The sequence below is a fragment of the Trachypithecus francoisi genome, unplaced genomic scaffold, assembly GCF_009764315.1.
Source record: "Trachypithecus francoisi isolate TF-2019V2 unplaced genomic scaffold, Tfra_2.0 Lachesis_group0, whole genome shotgun sequence".
NCBI lineage: Eukaryota > Metazoa > Chordata > Mammalia > Primates > Cercopithecidae > Trachypithecus > Trachypithecus francoisi.
The window spans coordinates 57430673-57444415 of record NW_022681453.1 but is presented as its reverse complement, the minus strand read 5'-3'; the positions used below and the strand labels follow the sequence as shown (position 1 = coordinate 57444415).

At 52.0% G+C, this 13743-nt stretch overlaps 1 protein-coding gene across 2 annotated transcripts in view; it reads left to right on the top strand.

Moving 5' to 3' along the window:
• Positions 1–13743, top strand: part of NUP210 (nucleoporin 210) — a 102683-nt gene that overhangs the window by 13626 nt on the left and 75314 nt on the right. For both annotated transcript variants that reach the window (XM_033210767.1, XM_033210769.1), the window contains exons 2-4: positions 4459–4595; positions 6505–6636; positions 12533–12629. In XM_033210767.1, the coding sequence (XP_033066658.1) occupies positions 4459–4595; positions 6505–6636; positions 12533–12629 (366 nt within the window). The remainder of the gene's footprint in view (positions 1–4458; positions 4596–6504; positions 6637–12532; positions 12630–13743) is intronic.

Sequence of the window (13743 nt, the reverse complement as noted above, 5' to 3'; positions counted from 1 at the left end):
GAAATAAAACCTTCTGGATAAAAGTGAATTCCTCCTTACTGCTGCCACCATTTCCACTTCCACCCTCTCTACTTTGAGTTTGGTGCAAACCTTTCCCTCTGTAATTCTCTGGCAGACACTTTCTGTTGTGCTTTTTCATCTAGCGTTACACACCCCTGTGAGGAAGGCAGGGTGTGTGGGGGCCCTGCCTTACAGATGAGAACGGAATTGGTGGCTGTTGTGGTTCGTGTCCCTTAAAGACATACCCAAAGCTATGGGTGGGCTCAGAATGCCCGGGAAGGAAGTCAGATAGCTGTAAGGAACACTCACACTAGTCATAGGAAAACCAGCATGAGCTGCCTGCAGCCTCCGGGAGGTGTTGGGATGGGCTGCCCCTGCTTCCGATGCGGGTCCTGACCCAGAGAGAGCAGGCCCCAGAGGAGCGGGGATCTCCGGAGGCTGGACGTGGCCTGGTCTGCTTGTGAGGAAGCCCTGGGAGGATGGAGTCTCACTGCTGCTGTACAGAGCTCAGCCAGCTGAAGAAGGGATGCAGGGACCAAGCCCCATGCCCTGGGGCATGACGGGTGGGAGCCGCCTTAGATGGCTGAGACCAGCCTTCCCAGGCCAGGCCAGGCTGCTTTCTCTCTCCCCCAGGCTCTGAGTGTTGAGAGGAGGGACTTTCTTAAGGTCACAAGAGCACTCAGCACCCGCTGCCTCCCAAGTAGAGCCTGGGCAGAGGTGGAGGTGTCCACAGAGACCCCAGGACATGAGAGCCCTGCACCTGCATGGCCCTCCACCAGGAGGCCAGGCCTCAGAGCCAGGTCAGCATTGGAACCACTCACCACGTGAACAAATGTCTGCGTCCCTCCAGACTCATGTGCTGACACCTCATCCCCAAGGCGATGGCATTTGAGGTGGCACCTTTGGGAGGTGATGGGGTCATGAAGGTGGGGCCCTCATGGTTGGGATTAGTGCCCTTATACAAGAAGCCCCAGAGAGCTCCCTCGCCCTTTCTGCCATGTGACAACAGTGGGAAGACAGCAGGCATGACCCAGAAAGTGGGCCCTCACCAGACACCCAGTATGCCAGCTGGTCTTGGACTGCCAGCTTCCAGAACTGTGAGCAATACATTTCTGTTGTTGGAAAAACCCTGTTTGTGATGTTTTGTCATGGCAGGCCCAAAAGACTAAGACGTGTGACTGTGAGCTCTGAAAATGCAGCCAGTACTACATGTCAGAAGCATGATATTTAGGATATGTTAGGGTAAATCACATGTTTTCTTAAAAATATGACTTTTTAGTAGGGATTTAAAAGTATGGAAGGAACACGCAGAGCACAGAGAACTTTTAGAGCAGTGGTGCTGTTCTGAAAGATACTGTCATAGCACGTGTGGGCCGTTATACATCTGTCCAAACTTACAGGACATGGGATGCCAAGTGTGCACCCTCATGTCAGCTGCAGGTGTTCTGAGTGACTGTGAGGTCACTACAGGCTCCTCCATTGTAACCAATACATCACTGTGATTGGGATGTTGAGGGAAGTGTTGTGTATGCATGGGGCAGGGTGTGTGTGTGAAATCTATAATTTCCATTCAGTTTTGCTGTGCACCTCAAACTGCTTTAAACAGGGTTTATTAAAAATTAATCTCACCTGTTACTTTTTTTTTTGACGGAAAATGAAAACGTGGCCTGTGTTACATGTCTGTTGTGCAGGGCTATCTCAGGCTTGTATGGGTCCTTAATGTAGCCCTACAACATGGACATGAAAGGTGTGGTGACTACAGCCGGGCTCTGCAGGCTGTCCGGGCATCTCAGTGGTAGCCCAGGGAAGAGGTTGGGGAGTTTTGCAAGGAGAATTTCAGGCTTCTTTTACTTGGATAGGAAGAGCTCTGTTTACATTTATTGCCTGTGTCTGAGATTAATATACTGCTGTTATAAAGCAAGAAAAGAATGGTTGTCTCTATTTTGTTGAGGAGAGAGAGGCTAGGAGAGGGTGTGGGATTTACAGGCCAGACCAGGACTCCAGATCCCAGTTCCCAGGGGCCATTGAATGATATATACCCAGTGTTTTTAAAGGTACAGTGGGAAATGATGAATTCTCTTTTCCCCCCCATAGACTTTATTTTCTTTATTCTTTATATTTATTCATTTGTTCTAGTTGTTTGTTTGCTTGAGACGGGGCCTCATTCTGTCACTCAGGCAGAGTGCAGTGACACAATCATAGCTCACTGCAGCCTTGAACTCCTGGGCTCAAGCAATCCTCCCACCTCAGCCCCCCATGTAGCTGGGACCACAGATGCACACCACCGTAACTGGCTAATTAAAAAAAAATTTTTTTGTAGAGGTAGAGTCTCACTTTGTTGCCCAGCCTGGTCTCGAACTTTTGAGCTCAAATGATCCTCCCACCTCAGCCTCCCAAAGTGTTAGGATTACAGGCATGAGCCACTGAAGCAGAGTAGACTTTTTTTTTTAACCAGTTTTAGGTTTACGGCAAAATTCAGTAGAAAGTATAGGCTCCTTTTTCTGCCCCCAGATTGAATCTAGGACCCAGGATTTGTTGTTTCCTTAGCCTCTGCTGCCCCGTGTGAATTTTCTGATTTGTCCTTGTTTCTACACTCTGTTTTGTGTACTTGTGTGTGGGAAGTTTAAAGCCCTTCGAAAAATACCGTAGGGCCTTAGTGCTGTCAGCAGTTGGATGGTTGGATGGAATGTTTCTAGCAGGCATGGGCCCGGTTCACAGGCACCTGCTTCTTGTCTCCTTTGTGTGCTTGTGCCTGCTTTGCTCTGTTCGTCGACTCTATGCTGTGCTATTTTCCTGGAAGAGATCCACAAGGGGCCACCACAGACACACTTCCTCTGGGGTGTAGATTGCTTTCCTTCACTGATGGGTGCAGCTCATTTTCCGTGAACTTCCCAGGTCCATCTGCAGGCCTCCTGCTGCAGCCCACTGTGGCCAGGTGGTGTTGGAGTGGTCGGTGTGCTCAGGTGTGTTGGAAGGGACCTTGTGCCGGCTTGGCCCGGGGAAGACACTTGGCGTCCAACCAGAAGGCAGGACATCTACCTGGGTGTGTTCTGCACCATTGCCTTTTTTTTTTTTGAGGCGGAGTCTCACTCTGTGCCCAGGCTGGAATGCAATGGCTCAATCTTGGTTCACTGCAGCCTCCGCCTCCCGAGTTCAAGTGATTCTCCTGCCTCAGCCTCCTGAGTAGCTGGGATTACAGGCACCCGCCACCAAGCCTGGTTAATTTTTTGTATTTTTAGTAGAGGTGGGATTTCACCAAGTTGGTCAGGCTGGTCTCGAACTCCTGACCTCTGGTGATCTGCCCACCTCGGCCTCCCAAAGTGCTGGGATTACAGGCATGAGCCACTGCGCCTGGCCATGCATCATTGCGTTTTGACACCAGGCAGTTTCTGACAAGTCTCCTTCAGAATACTCGTGGCTATGGGTGTTCCAGTAGTTTAGGCAAAGTTGGGGAGGATGCGGAGACCCTGGAGTGTCTGCTGTGTATCGGGTGCTGTACCGGGTGCAGCTCCGAAAGACAAGTGCCAGGCACAGCTTAGTGGCCCCTCCTGGGGCCTTGGTCACACTATAAGCTCTCTAAGGGCAGCATGGCCGGCCACTTCCCACGGCCCTGCTTCATCCCAGGTCCGCGTGGTGTTCTTTTGGAGGCCCTGTACACTAGGCCTGAGTGCCTGTCTATAGACAGCACATGCTAGCTGGGCACGCTCAGTGTGGAGTCTGCTGTCCTCTACCTCTCGTCCCCTTCTCACCTGGGCCTGGGACAGTTATCCTGGGCCATGGATAGAAAAACTGAGGCACTGACACCAGATAGCTTTCCCCATACATTCCTGTTATCCTTCCTCCTGTTATCCTCCCTGGGGAAATTGGCTCACAGACGTCTGGGCTTATTTGTGGATGTGTTTATCTGTCTCTCTTCCGTCTGTGGCTGTAATAATATCCGCTCCGCAAGCCCTGGGAGCTCATGATCGTGGTTATCATTACGGGTTAGTGGAACCCATCGGGGTTGGAAGCTGATGCCCGGAGCCTGCTGTGTTCCAGGCCTGGGCTAGAGGTTGGTAGAGTTGCCTGTGGCCCCTCCCTGTTCAACGTGCTGCTCATGGGATCCCTTGAGCAGCTTTCCAGCTGGTACTGAACGACTCCCACATCTGCAGGAGTCTTGGACGGTGGCCATCTGTTGAACCTTGAGGTCATTTCCAGGTGTGAGGTCTCCTGTTTGATTTGCTCCATGGGGACTGTGTGCACAGGCCCAGAGCCCTCAGCTTGTGGAGGTCTTAACTGGAGAGGCCTCGGCAGGGCCCCATGTCTCCTCAGGGTTTGAAGCTGTGTTAGGCGACCCACCTCAATTCTGTCTTTGGGTCCAGGACTGTGCCCTAGACGGGAGCCACAGCCTGATATCTGGACCCCGCTGTGCCTTGCAGTGCAGCTCCAGAGAGTAAATGCTGTCTTCTTCCACTGCAGGTTGTCCACCCGGCCGGAGGTGGCCAGCATCGAGCCGCTGGGCCTGGATGAGCAGCAGTGCTCCCAGAAGGCCGTGGTGCAGGCCCGCCTGACCCAGCCTGCCCGCCTCACCAGCATCATCTTCGCAGAGGACATCAGTAAGGGCTGAGCACTGTTTGTGATCCCCAGTGGGAGCCAGAGACAGGGAAACGCCCACTGAGACTCAGGGTCCCAGAGGCTACCTGAGCCCATGGCAGGGCTTTCTCTTGTTAGCTGGCAGGACACCCAGGCAGGAGACAGGCACCCAGCAAACACCACCCATCCCGGGCCTTGTGCCAGCACTTTGTACCGTGTTCCCTTTTTGTGGAGGCTGGCTTGCTAAATTTCTAAATTATTATTTGTTACCTAAATAACTTTTTTTTTTTTGAGACCGAGTCTCACTCTTGGCCCCCAGGCTGGAGTGCAGTGGCGTGATCTCAGCTCACTGCAACCTCTGCCTCCCGGGTTCAAGTGATTCTCCTGCCTCAGCTTCCCGAGTAGCTGGGATTACAGGTGCCAGCCACCGCACCTGGCCCATACAGTGAATTTTAATGCTGAATAATATTCTCTTTTTTTGTTGCTGTTTTGAGACAGTGGCTTACTCTGTCACCCAGGCTGAAGTGCAGTGGCTCCAACACTGCTCACTACAGCCTCAACCTCCTGGACTCAGGCAATCTTCCTGCCTCAGCCTCTCAAGTATTTAATAGTTAGGACCACAGGTGCATGCCACCATGCCCAGCTAATTTGTAAAATTTTTTGTGTATACTTGGGGGTCTCTCTATGTTGTCCAGGCTGGTTTCAAACTCCCGGGCTCAAGCAACCCTCCTGCCTTGGCCTCCCACAGTGGTGGGATTACATGTGTGAGCTACCACACCTGGCCCAAATAATATTCTTAACAGGAGGTTGTCCTGTACACATTCCCTTGTATTGAGCATTTAGAGTGTTTTCAGATGTTTGTTTCAGTGTTACATATAAAAATAAATGTTTTTATATAGAGAACAAATTAGAGTTCTTTTACATTATTTCTTAAGATAAATTCCTAGTTTTTCTGGGCCACAGCCTTGAATATTTTTGTTTTTATTTGTTGAGATGTAGTCTCACTCTGTTACCCAGACTGGAGTGCAGTGGCGTGATCTTGGCTCACTGCAACCCTCCGCCTCCCAGGTTCAAGCAATTCTTCTGCCTCAGCCTCCTGACTAGCTAGGATCACCAGGCCTGACTAATTTTTCTTGTATTTTTAATAAAGATGGGGTTTCATCATGTTGGCCAGGCTGGTCTTGAACTCCTGACCTCAAGCGATCTACCTGCCTTGGCCTCCCAAAGTGCTGGGATTACAGACATGAGCCACCACGCCTGGCCAGCCTTGAATACTTTTAAGGCTTTTGATACATGCGACTGTATTGCTGTGCAAGGAAACAACACTAAAGTGCACAAGTATTTTTATATGGTACCTGGGGAATGGTCAGAATAATTTTGTATCTCTTGCTGCTATCCTTACACTTGAGGGTTCCCCAGGTAATGCCATTTACATACCTTATTTATGGAGCAAGTAAAAAAATCTCTGGGTGTGCCCACCAGCCCCTTCTGTACTATAGTTGATAGTCTTTTATAAAAACACCAGCATATGTGAAAACCAAAAACCACCAGTGTAATTCCTAATCTCAGTGGAGGGACAGGGCTCTCGTCTTTGGGATGGGAACTCATCATACTATAACCCTTGTCACTTCACTGAATGGTTACACCCTGAACGAAACTAAGTTTTCCCGGAGTTTTCTTTACCTACAGCTTTAAATGCTGGTGCCCTGCTGGAAAAGCCAGAATGGGTGGTGACAAGACCCCCACAGCCCTTCCTTTCTGGTAGTCCCTGTTAACTGTCAGCAGGGCTGTGTGCAAGGCAGCTGCTTGGCTTCTGAGGGTGAAGCTGGTGGTCACTGTGGTCTTTGCCAGAGTGTAAGCCTGCAAGGCTTGAAAGTGGAGCCAGGGGCGGGGACTGTCTTTGTTGCTGACCCCTCCCTGGGGTTCCTTCAGCCACAGGCCAGGTCCTGCGCTGTGATGCCATCGTGGACCTCATCCATGACATCCAGATCGTCTCCACCACCCGCGAGCTCTACCTGGAGGACTCTCCCCTGGAGCTGAAGATCCAGGCCCTGGACTCTGAAGGTGAGGGCGTCCCCTGCCTGTTTGTCCTCTGCAGCCCATGCTGGATCATTCCCCCACCATGACCCTGGCCTTTCTGCTTTCCCCACTCCTCTGGCGTCCAATCCTGCAGGTCCCTAGAGGGTAGCTGTGGTTAGGCAGGTGAAGTTCGTGCTGGGGGAGATGCTGAAGAGGCAGAAACCACCTCTGAGGTGGGCCTGAAGCCCTTGGTGGCGTCGAATCATGATCATTCCTGGCCCTCAGGAACCCCTGCAGCGGGGCCTGTGTGCTCAGAGCTGTGGCTCTGTGACCCTGGAGCCAGACCTGCCTGTCATAGTGCTGGTCCTTGGTGCAGCACATCTTGGGGAAGCTAGTATTCTTGGCAGCGATGGGAGGCAGGGAGAGGCTCCCTGCTCCGGCCCTTGGGGCTGGTGGTGACTTCTTGTTCCAGACCTCAGAGCATGTGTGTAGATCAGGTCACATTTATGTTAGCGGCCCAGGGTACTGCCCTCACATCTTCACTTTGCCAGAGTCAAAAATGAGCTTGGCTTATTTCCAGGCTGGAATTTTTCTAGGTGATCTCTTTAAGGAAGTAAGGGAAATTTTTTTTTTTTTTTTTTTTTGAGACGGAGTCTTGCTCTGTCACCCAGGCTGGAGTGCAGTGGCCGGATCTCAGCTCACTGCAAGCTCCGCCTCCCGGGTTCACGCCATTCTCCCGCCTCAGCCTCTGGAGTAGCTGGGACTACAGGCGCCCGCCACCTCGCCCGGCTAGTTTTTTGTATTTTTAGTAGAGACGGGGTTTCACCGTGTTAGCCAGGATGGTCTCGATCTCCTGACCTCGTGATCCACCCGTCTCGGCCTCCCAAAGTGCTGGGATTACAGGCTTGAGCCACCGCGCCCGGCCTCTAGCTCCTGTTTTTGAAAAAAATTTCTGGATCAGGATTTCTTCGCCTGGATAGTATTGATTGACATTTGGGGTTGAATAATTCTTTGTGATGCGGGCTGTCAGTGCATTATAGGATGTTCAGCAGCATCCCCTACCTACTACATGTTAGTAGTGTCTCCCAAGCCATAACAATCAAAAATGGCCCAGACATGGCCAGATGTCCCTGGGAGGCCAAACCACTATTTAGAGCACTAGCAGACCCTTTCTTCACCATTTACCCATTCATCAGATGAGGCCCTTAACCTCTGACACTGCCTTCTGACCTGTGAGATTGAGATAGTGATGCTTGTCCTGGGGACCATAAGGATTTAGTGAGACATATGTACAGTGTTCAGTCTTGCGTGAATACTCAGTAAGCCAGGAGGTGTTTGAGCACTTTCTACAAACTGGGCCTTGTCCAGGCACTAGGGTTGCTATAGGGAAAGAAGTACCTGGCAGCTCCCAAACAGTTCAACACAGAGTTATCCTATGCCCTGGCAATTCCACTCCTACCCAAGAGACCAAAAAACACACGTCTGCTGTGAATACTCATAACAGCATTATTCATAGCCGCCAAATGTGAAAACAACCCAAGAGTCCATCAATGGATGAGTGGAAAAACAAAACGCGATCGACCCCTGTAATGGAATATTATTTAGCCACAAAAAGAAGGAAATACAGGCTGGGCACAGTGGCTCATGCCTGTAATTCCAGCACTTTGGGAGGCCCAGGCGGGTGGATCACCTGAGGTCTGGAGTTCGAGACCAGCCTGGCCAACATAGTGAAACCCTGTCTCTACTAAAAATACAAAAACAAGCCAGTCATGGTGGCACACACCTGTGGTCCCAGTTACTCAGGAGGCTGAGGCAACAGAATCGCTTGAGCCCAGGAGGCGGAGGCTGCGGTGAGCCAAGATGGCACCATTACACTCCAGCCTGTTTCGGATTTCTGGGGGCACTGTGTGAAGGTGCCATGATCTCCACATCCTGGCCAGCACTTGCTATTGCTCATCCTTGTGGTTCTAGTTAAACCCCTTTTAAGTCACTTTTTCTTGAATGTGTATTGATTCTCCCCAGGCAGGTGGTGGGAATGTCGGGATTGGGGAGGTGCCTACCTCGGCCTTCCCAGGCCACTGTTATGCCAGGATGGTGCCCTGCGGCCCTGGATGGTTTCCTCTCACACTCCCGACTCTCCTGAAGGGTTGATGGCCCCTGCAGCCGGTTCCAGAGTAGGACGTCATCTGGTCTCCACAGACTGGGTCATTCACCAGTAGCCCATGTCAAGGCCTCATCTTTGCAGCAAGGAAATGGATAATTTCCCTCCTCGTCCACTGTGAGGGCATCATGCTTTTTACTTGGTCCTCCTCATCCCGAAATACTTTGATTAGTACCTTCATCATTTCTTTTGCCTTTTTTTCTGAGCCTGTAACCTCTCTTCTGATCAGAGTCTTCTCTGTGAAGATGAACTTGACCCTGAGAACCTTTGAGGGTCTGGCAGTCCCAGAAATGATGTGCCTTATCTAGATTGATGAATGTCAAGAAAAAGAATTGCTCAACAAGCAGTGGCACCGTGGCTGCCCATGGGGGCCAGGTAGTGTGTTGTCCCCTTAGTAAGTACAATGTCTTTTTGTGCTTATAAATGGTCTGATGCCCGCTATATAGATGAGGAAGCTGAGGCTCAAAGAGCTTCAGTAACTTGCCCATGGTCACACAGCTTATGGGTGGCTTAGCAGGGGCTGGGATCCAGGATGTCTGACTCTGTCACCTGAGCTCTTTCCCACTGGACGCACTGCCTGTCTCCTGTTGCTGCATTTTCCTGGGCATTGGGGGTCCTCCCCGCATGGCTGGGATCTGCCTTTTTGGCCAGAAGCCACCTGCAGAGTGCCCTCCTCCAGACAGGGCTCTGTCTGTTGCACATAGTAGGTACAAATAGCTTCTTTTTGAGTGGAAAAAGCAAAACTTTGAGCAGAAGTTTTCACAGCTATTTCCTGGCCCACCTATGCCTCTTGCATCAGCAGAACTGGACTAGCTCAGGGTCTACAAAGATGCCCCTTCCTCACCTTTCCTTATCCCGTCTCTTCTGCCTGGAGCACCTTCCCCTCCTGAACTCTGCTTTCAGAAGCCATGCTTCCTCTGGCATTGCCTCTCAGATATCCCCTCCAGCGAGCCCTCCTTGGCTGCCCAAGGTGGGACTTATTCTTCCCTTCGATTTTCCCTCAGCTCTGCAGTGCCCCCTGCCCTGGGGTGCAAGGACATTTTCTACTGTGGCTTGTCAAGGTCAGCACTAGGAAGGCATAACTGGGATCAGTTCATTCTCCTGGGCTCTTCTGTGCCTGACACTGCACTTTGGGCCCAACCGGCATTGGGTAAATGTTTGCTAGGTTGAATTGCCTAACATTTTCCTTCAGCCTTCCTGCAGGACAGGGGAGGTGGATCCTTTGGAGACCAGACCCCTGGCTTTCCTGGTTAATATCTAAACTTGGCTGTGAGCCTTCAAGGTCAAGGGCTCTGTTGCACATAGTAGGTACTGATAGCTTCTTTTAGAGTGGAAAAAGCAAAACTTTGGGCACAGATTTCTTGAGAGCTTTCCCTGCCCCCTTGCCACCCTTAGGGGTGCCCACCTGCAGCAGGCCCTGGAAAGGCAGACGCGTGCCTTGACATCCCCAGAGTCCACGCAGCTGGGTCTGGCCATGTTGCCCAGCAGCTGGCAGGAGAGAAAGCCAGTGGCCAGCAGCTGGCAGGCCCATGCATGAACAAGGGTCCCTGTGTTCTCATCTGCATGGAGCCCTGCAAATCCTGCCCCTGGTCCTATGTGTGCACCTGCCCAATCGGGTAACTTACAGAAGCCTAAAGACACTTTCTGCTCTTGGAATTGCCACACATTCAACTCTTCTTCCACAAGTGGTGGACTTCCGGGAGAGACTGGAGGGGAGCAAAGATGATGAAAAACAGAGCTCCACGTGCAGGCCCTGAAGTGTCTGCAGGCATGATTCTCTCCCACTGCTTTCCTTGCTAAGAGCCCCTTAGCAGGGCCTCCCCCACCTCTATCCCCTTGTCCATAAGCGGGCCTTTGTGAACACTGGACATGTCATGGGGGTGCTTTCTCAATTTGATCTTCCCACCAACTCCGTGGGTTGGTATTTTCATCCCCATTTTACAGAAGAGAAAAGCTGTGCTTGGAGCCGAGCTAGATAGAAGCCCCAGGGTAGCTGTTCAGGACTCTTGTAGTGTTGGCATGTATTTGTGTTAAGGGAGTGGCCTGCCTAGTGGTCTGCAGTCTTGCATTTCTGGTTACTGGGTCACACTATTGTAGGGTCTCCATGCTCCCCTCACTGAGCACACTGTAAAGCCAGCCTGCTGGGCTCTGACTCCGGAAGGCAGGAATTTGGGCCCAGGCTCCCCTCACCGAGCACACTGCAATGCCGGCCTGCTGGGCTTTTCCCCTGGAAGGTGGAATTGGAGCCCAGGCTCCCCTCACTGAGCACACTGCAAAGCCAACCTGCTGGGCTCTGTCCCCGGACAGTGGAATTGGGGCTAGCAGTACTCCATGTGCACCCCATTTCAGCTCAGTGTGTGAGAGAAGGTTCTCACGGTCAGGGCTGTTGAACAGAGGAATGGGCTGTGCTGGGTGATGAGCTCCTCGTCCCTGGGGTATGCGGGAAGGGTCTCAAGCCCACATCCGATGGGGACGCAGCATCCAGGGGTTGGACTAGAGGACTCGTGTCTTGCAGCTAATGTGCTTCGCTGGTGTGGATTTTCATATCCACCATCCTCATCTAATGTCCTGGATGTTAGGAAGACAGATTAATTTTCGGGAAACAATAGACTTTTCATTTGCTCAAAATCCTGCTGTGGACCTCCGAGAAAAAATCTTCCTGCATGTATGTACATCATAGATGGGGGTTTTCTTCCTCTGATCAGTTGCTCACCTTGATGGAAGGACACCCAGGGAACTGTAAGAAGATGCCTCTCTTCATAAAAGATGCTCTGAGAAGTAAGGCGAAGGCAGCAGAGTTTTCTGGAGCTTCTGCTAAGCACTATTTCATGTGGTCTTTGAGACCTCGCAGGGCCAGGGATCGGGGTGAAGAGAAGCAGGACCCAGGCCCATCTGACTCTAAATACCTTGCCCTTTGCACTGTAGAAACAACAGGTTTTCTTGGCCCCCGGATCCCTTGTATTGGGAGCTGGTCAGGAAGGGAGTGTGGATGTGGGACGTGGAACAGGCGTGGGGCATCAGGGGCTGGTGGGGAGTGTGGCATGATCCCTTCTAGAGAGGGTGAGCAGCTTTTGGCCCTCAGAGGGAATGAGGCCCAGGTGGGTGGATCTTCATCCTTTCAAAAGAAGGTGAGAACTAGACTTGCATGTGGCACCTGTTTCTTGATTGGAAAGGATAGATCAGAAGGCTCCCAGGAAGCAAGCCAGGACATAAGAGCCAAGGCTGGCTGGGCCTGGCTCTCCTTGCCCCCTACCTACCCCAGGACCTCAAGAGTCTCACAGTCAAGGTGAAGAAGCAAGAGTCATGTGACACTAGACAGTTGGGGTAATGCCCCTCCTCCCTGGGTCCCCTCCCCCACACAGGGAGGGAGAGGAATTTATTCCCAGGAAGTGGTGAGCAGGAATGAATGGCCCAGGTTTCCAAGCAGCCTCCTAAACTGTAAACCAGTCACAGACGTGCAGGACAGTGGTGTTATGCACTGCACTGAGCTAGTCCTTCAGTCAAGGGCAGGGAGTCTGGGCAGGAAGAGCACAAGCTTTCACCTGACAGCCCTAGGTTCAAATCCTGGCTTCGCCCCCTGGTGGTCACATGATTGTGAGTGAGTAAGCGTCTTCATTCCTTTCAGCCTCAGTTTCCTCTCCTGACATACAGGTTATGACACCTGCCTGGTGGGGGGTGATGTGGAGTATAGTTCCTGCATGGGGCAGAAGCTCCCACCGCCTCCCTCCGCCCTGGGGAATTAACTCCATGTCTGTTCACCTTCCTCATCTGCTCTTACAGGGAACACCTTCAGCACTCTGGCCGGACTGGTCTTCGAGTGGACGATTGTGAAGGACTCCGAGGCGGACAGGTTCTCAGACTCCCACAATGCACTGCGGTAAGGGGCGCCTCTGCCAGAACTGACCCCCTTTGAAGGGAAGGGAAAAGGGGGACAGCTGTGAGCTTCTCACCGGCGGGGGGTTTTCATCTGGGTCATTGAGGAGCCTGGGAGACTCCCAGGATGCCTGCAACATTCCAAGTATCTGATTAAGGAATGGGGTTCACTCACACCATTGTGTGGGAGCCTGGCTGCTTCTGCAGCCCACAGAGAGTGTCCTGTGAGAAGCTGTCAGAGACTTGGGATGTCTAGCTGGAGAAATGAGACATGCATGGCTTTCTCGGGGCACAGGGGAAGTGTGGGTGGCCCCAGGCTGCACTTCTGGGGGGCCACTTACAGGGCAGCCAGGTTTCGGCTGGGGCACAGGCCAGCTGTGCCAGCCGGTCTCAGGTGGAACAGGCTAAGTCGCCCATACGGTGGTACAGTAAGACCCGTTGTGAGGTGGACACCTTAATCGTCTTGACCTGTGTCATCCTCCTGGCAGCCACGTGAGCTTGCACACCACTGTGCTCTCCATCGAGTAGTCGTAGAGGCTGAGACTTGGAGAGGCCGGGCCACTTGTCTGAGCTCGGGGAGGGCAGAGCTGTAGTCTGAACTCAGATCGGTGGATCCACACTGTCTCATGTGGGAACAACATGCCCCAGGGCTATTTACTTGTAGTTAGGAAATGAGTAGTTCAGTTCCTAAGATGCACGAGCCTCCTGTCAATGGCTCACTGCACTGCCACATGTGGGACAGGCAGGAGCAGAGCCACGCAGGTCCTCTGTGCTAGTGCAGGTCCCAGGTCTGAGCTTGTATTCCTGACTGTGCCACCTTCCTCGTGATTTGCCATGTGATTTTTAAAATGCATGGTCCCTTTTTTAAAGTTGTTTTTGAATGTTTTGAGTCTCCTTTTTTTTTTTTTTTTTTTTGAGACGGAGTCTCGCTCTGTCGCCCAGGCTAGAGTGCTGTGGCCGGATCTCAGCTCACTGCAAGCTCCACCTCCCGGGTTCACGCCATTCTCCTCTGCTGAGTAGCTGGGACTACAGGCGCCCGCCACCTCGCCCGGCTAATTTTTTATATTTTTTTAGTAGAGACGGGGTTTCACCGTGTTAGCCAGGATGGTCTCGATCTC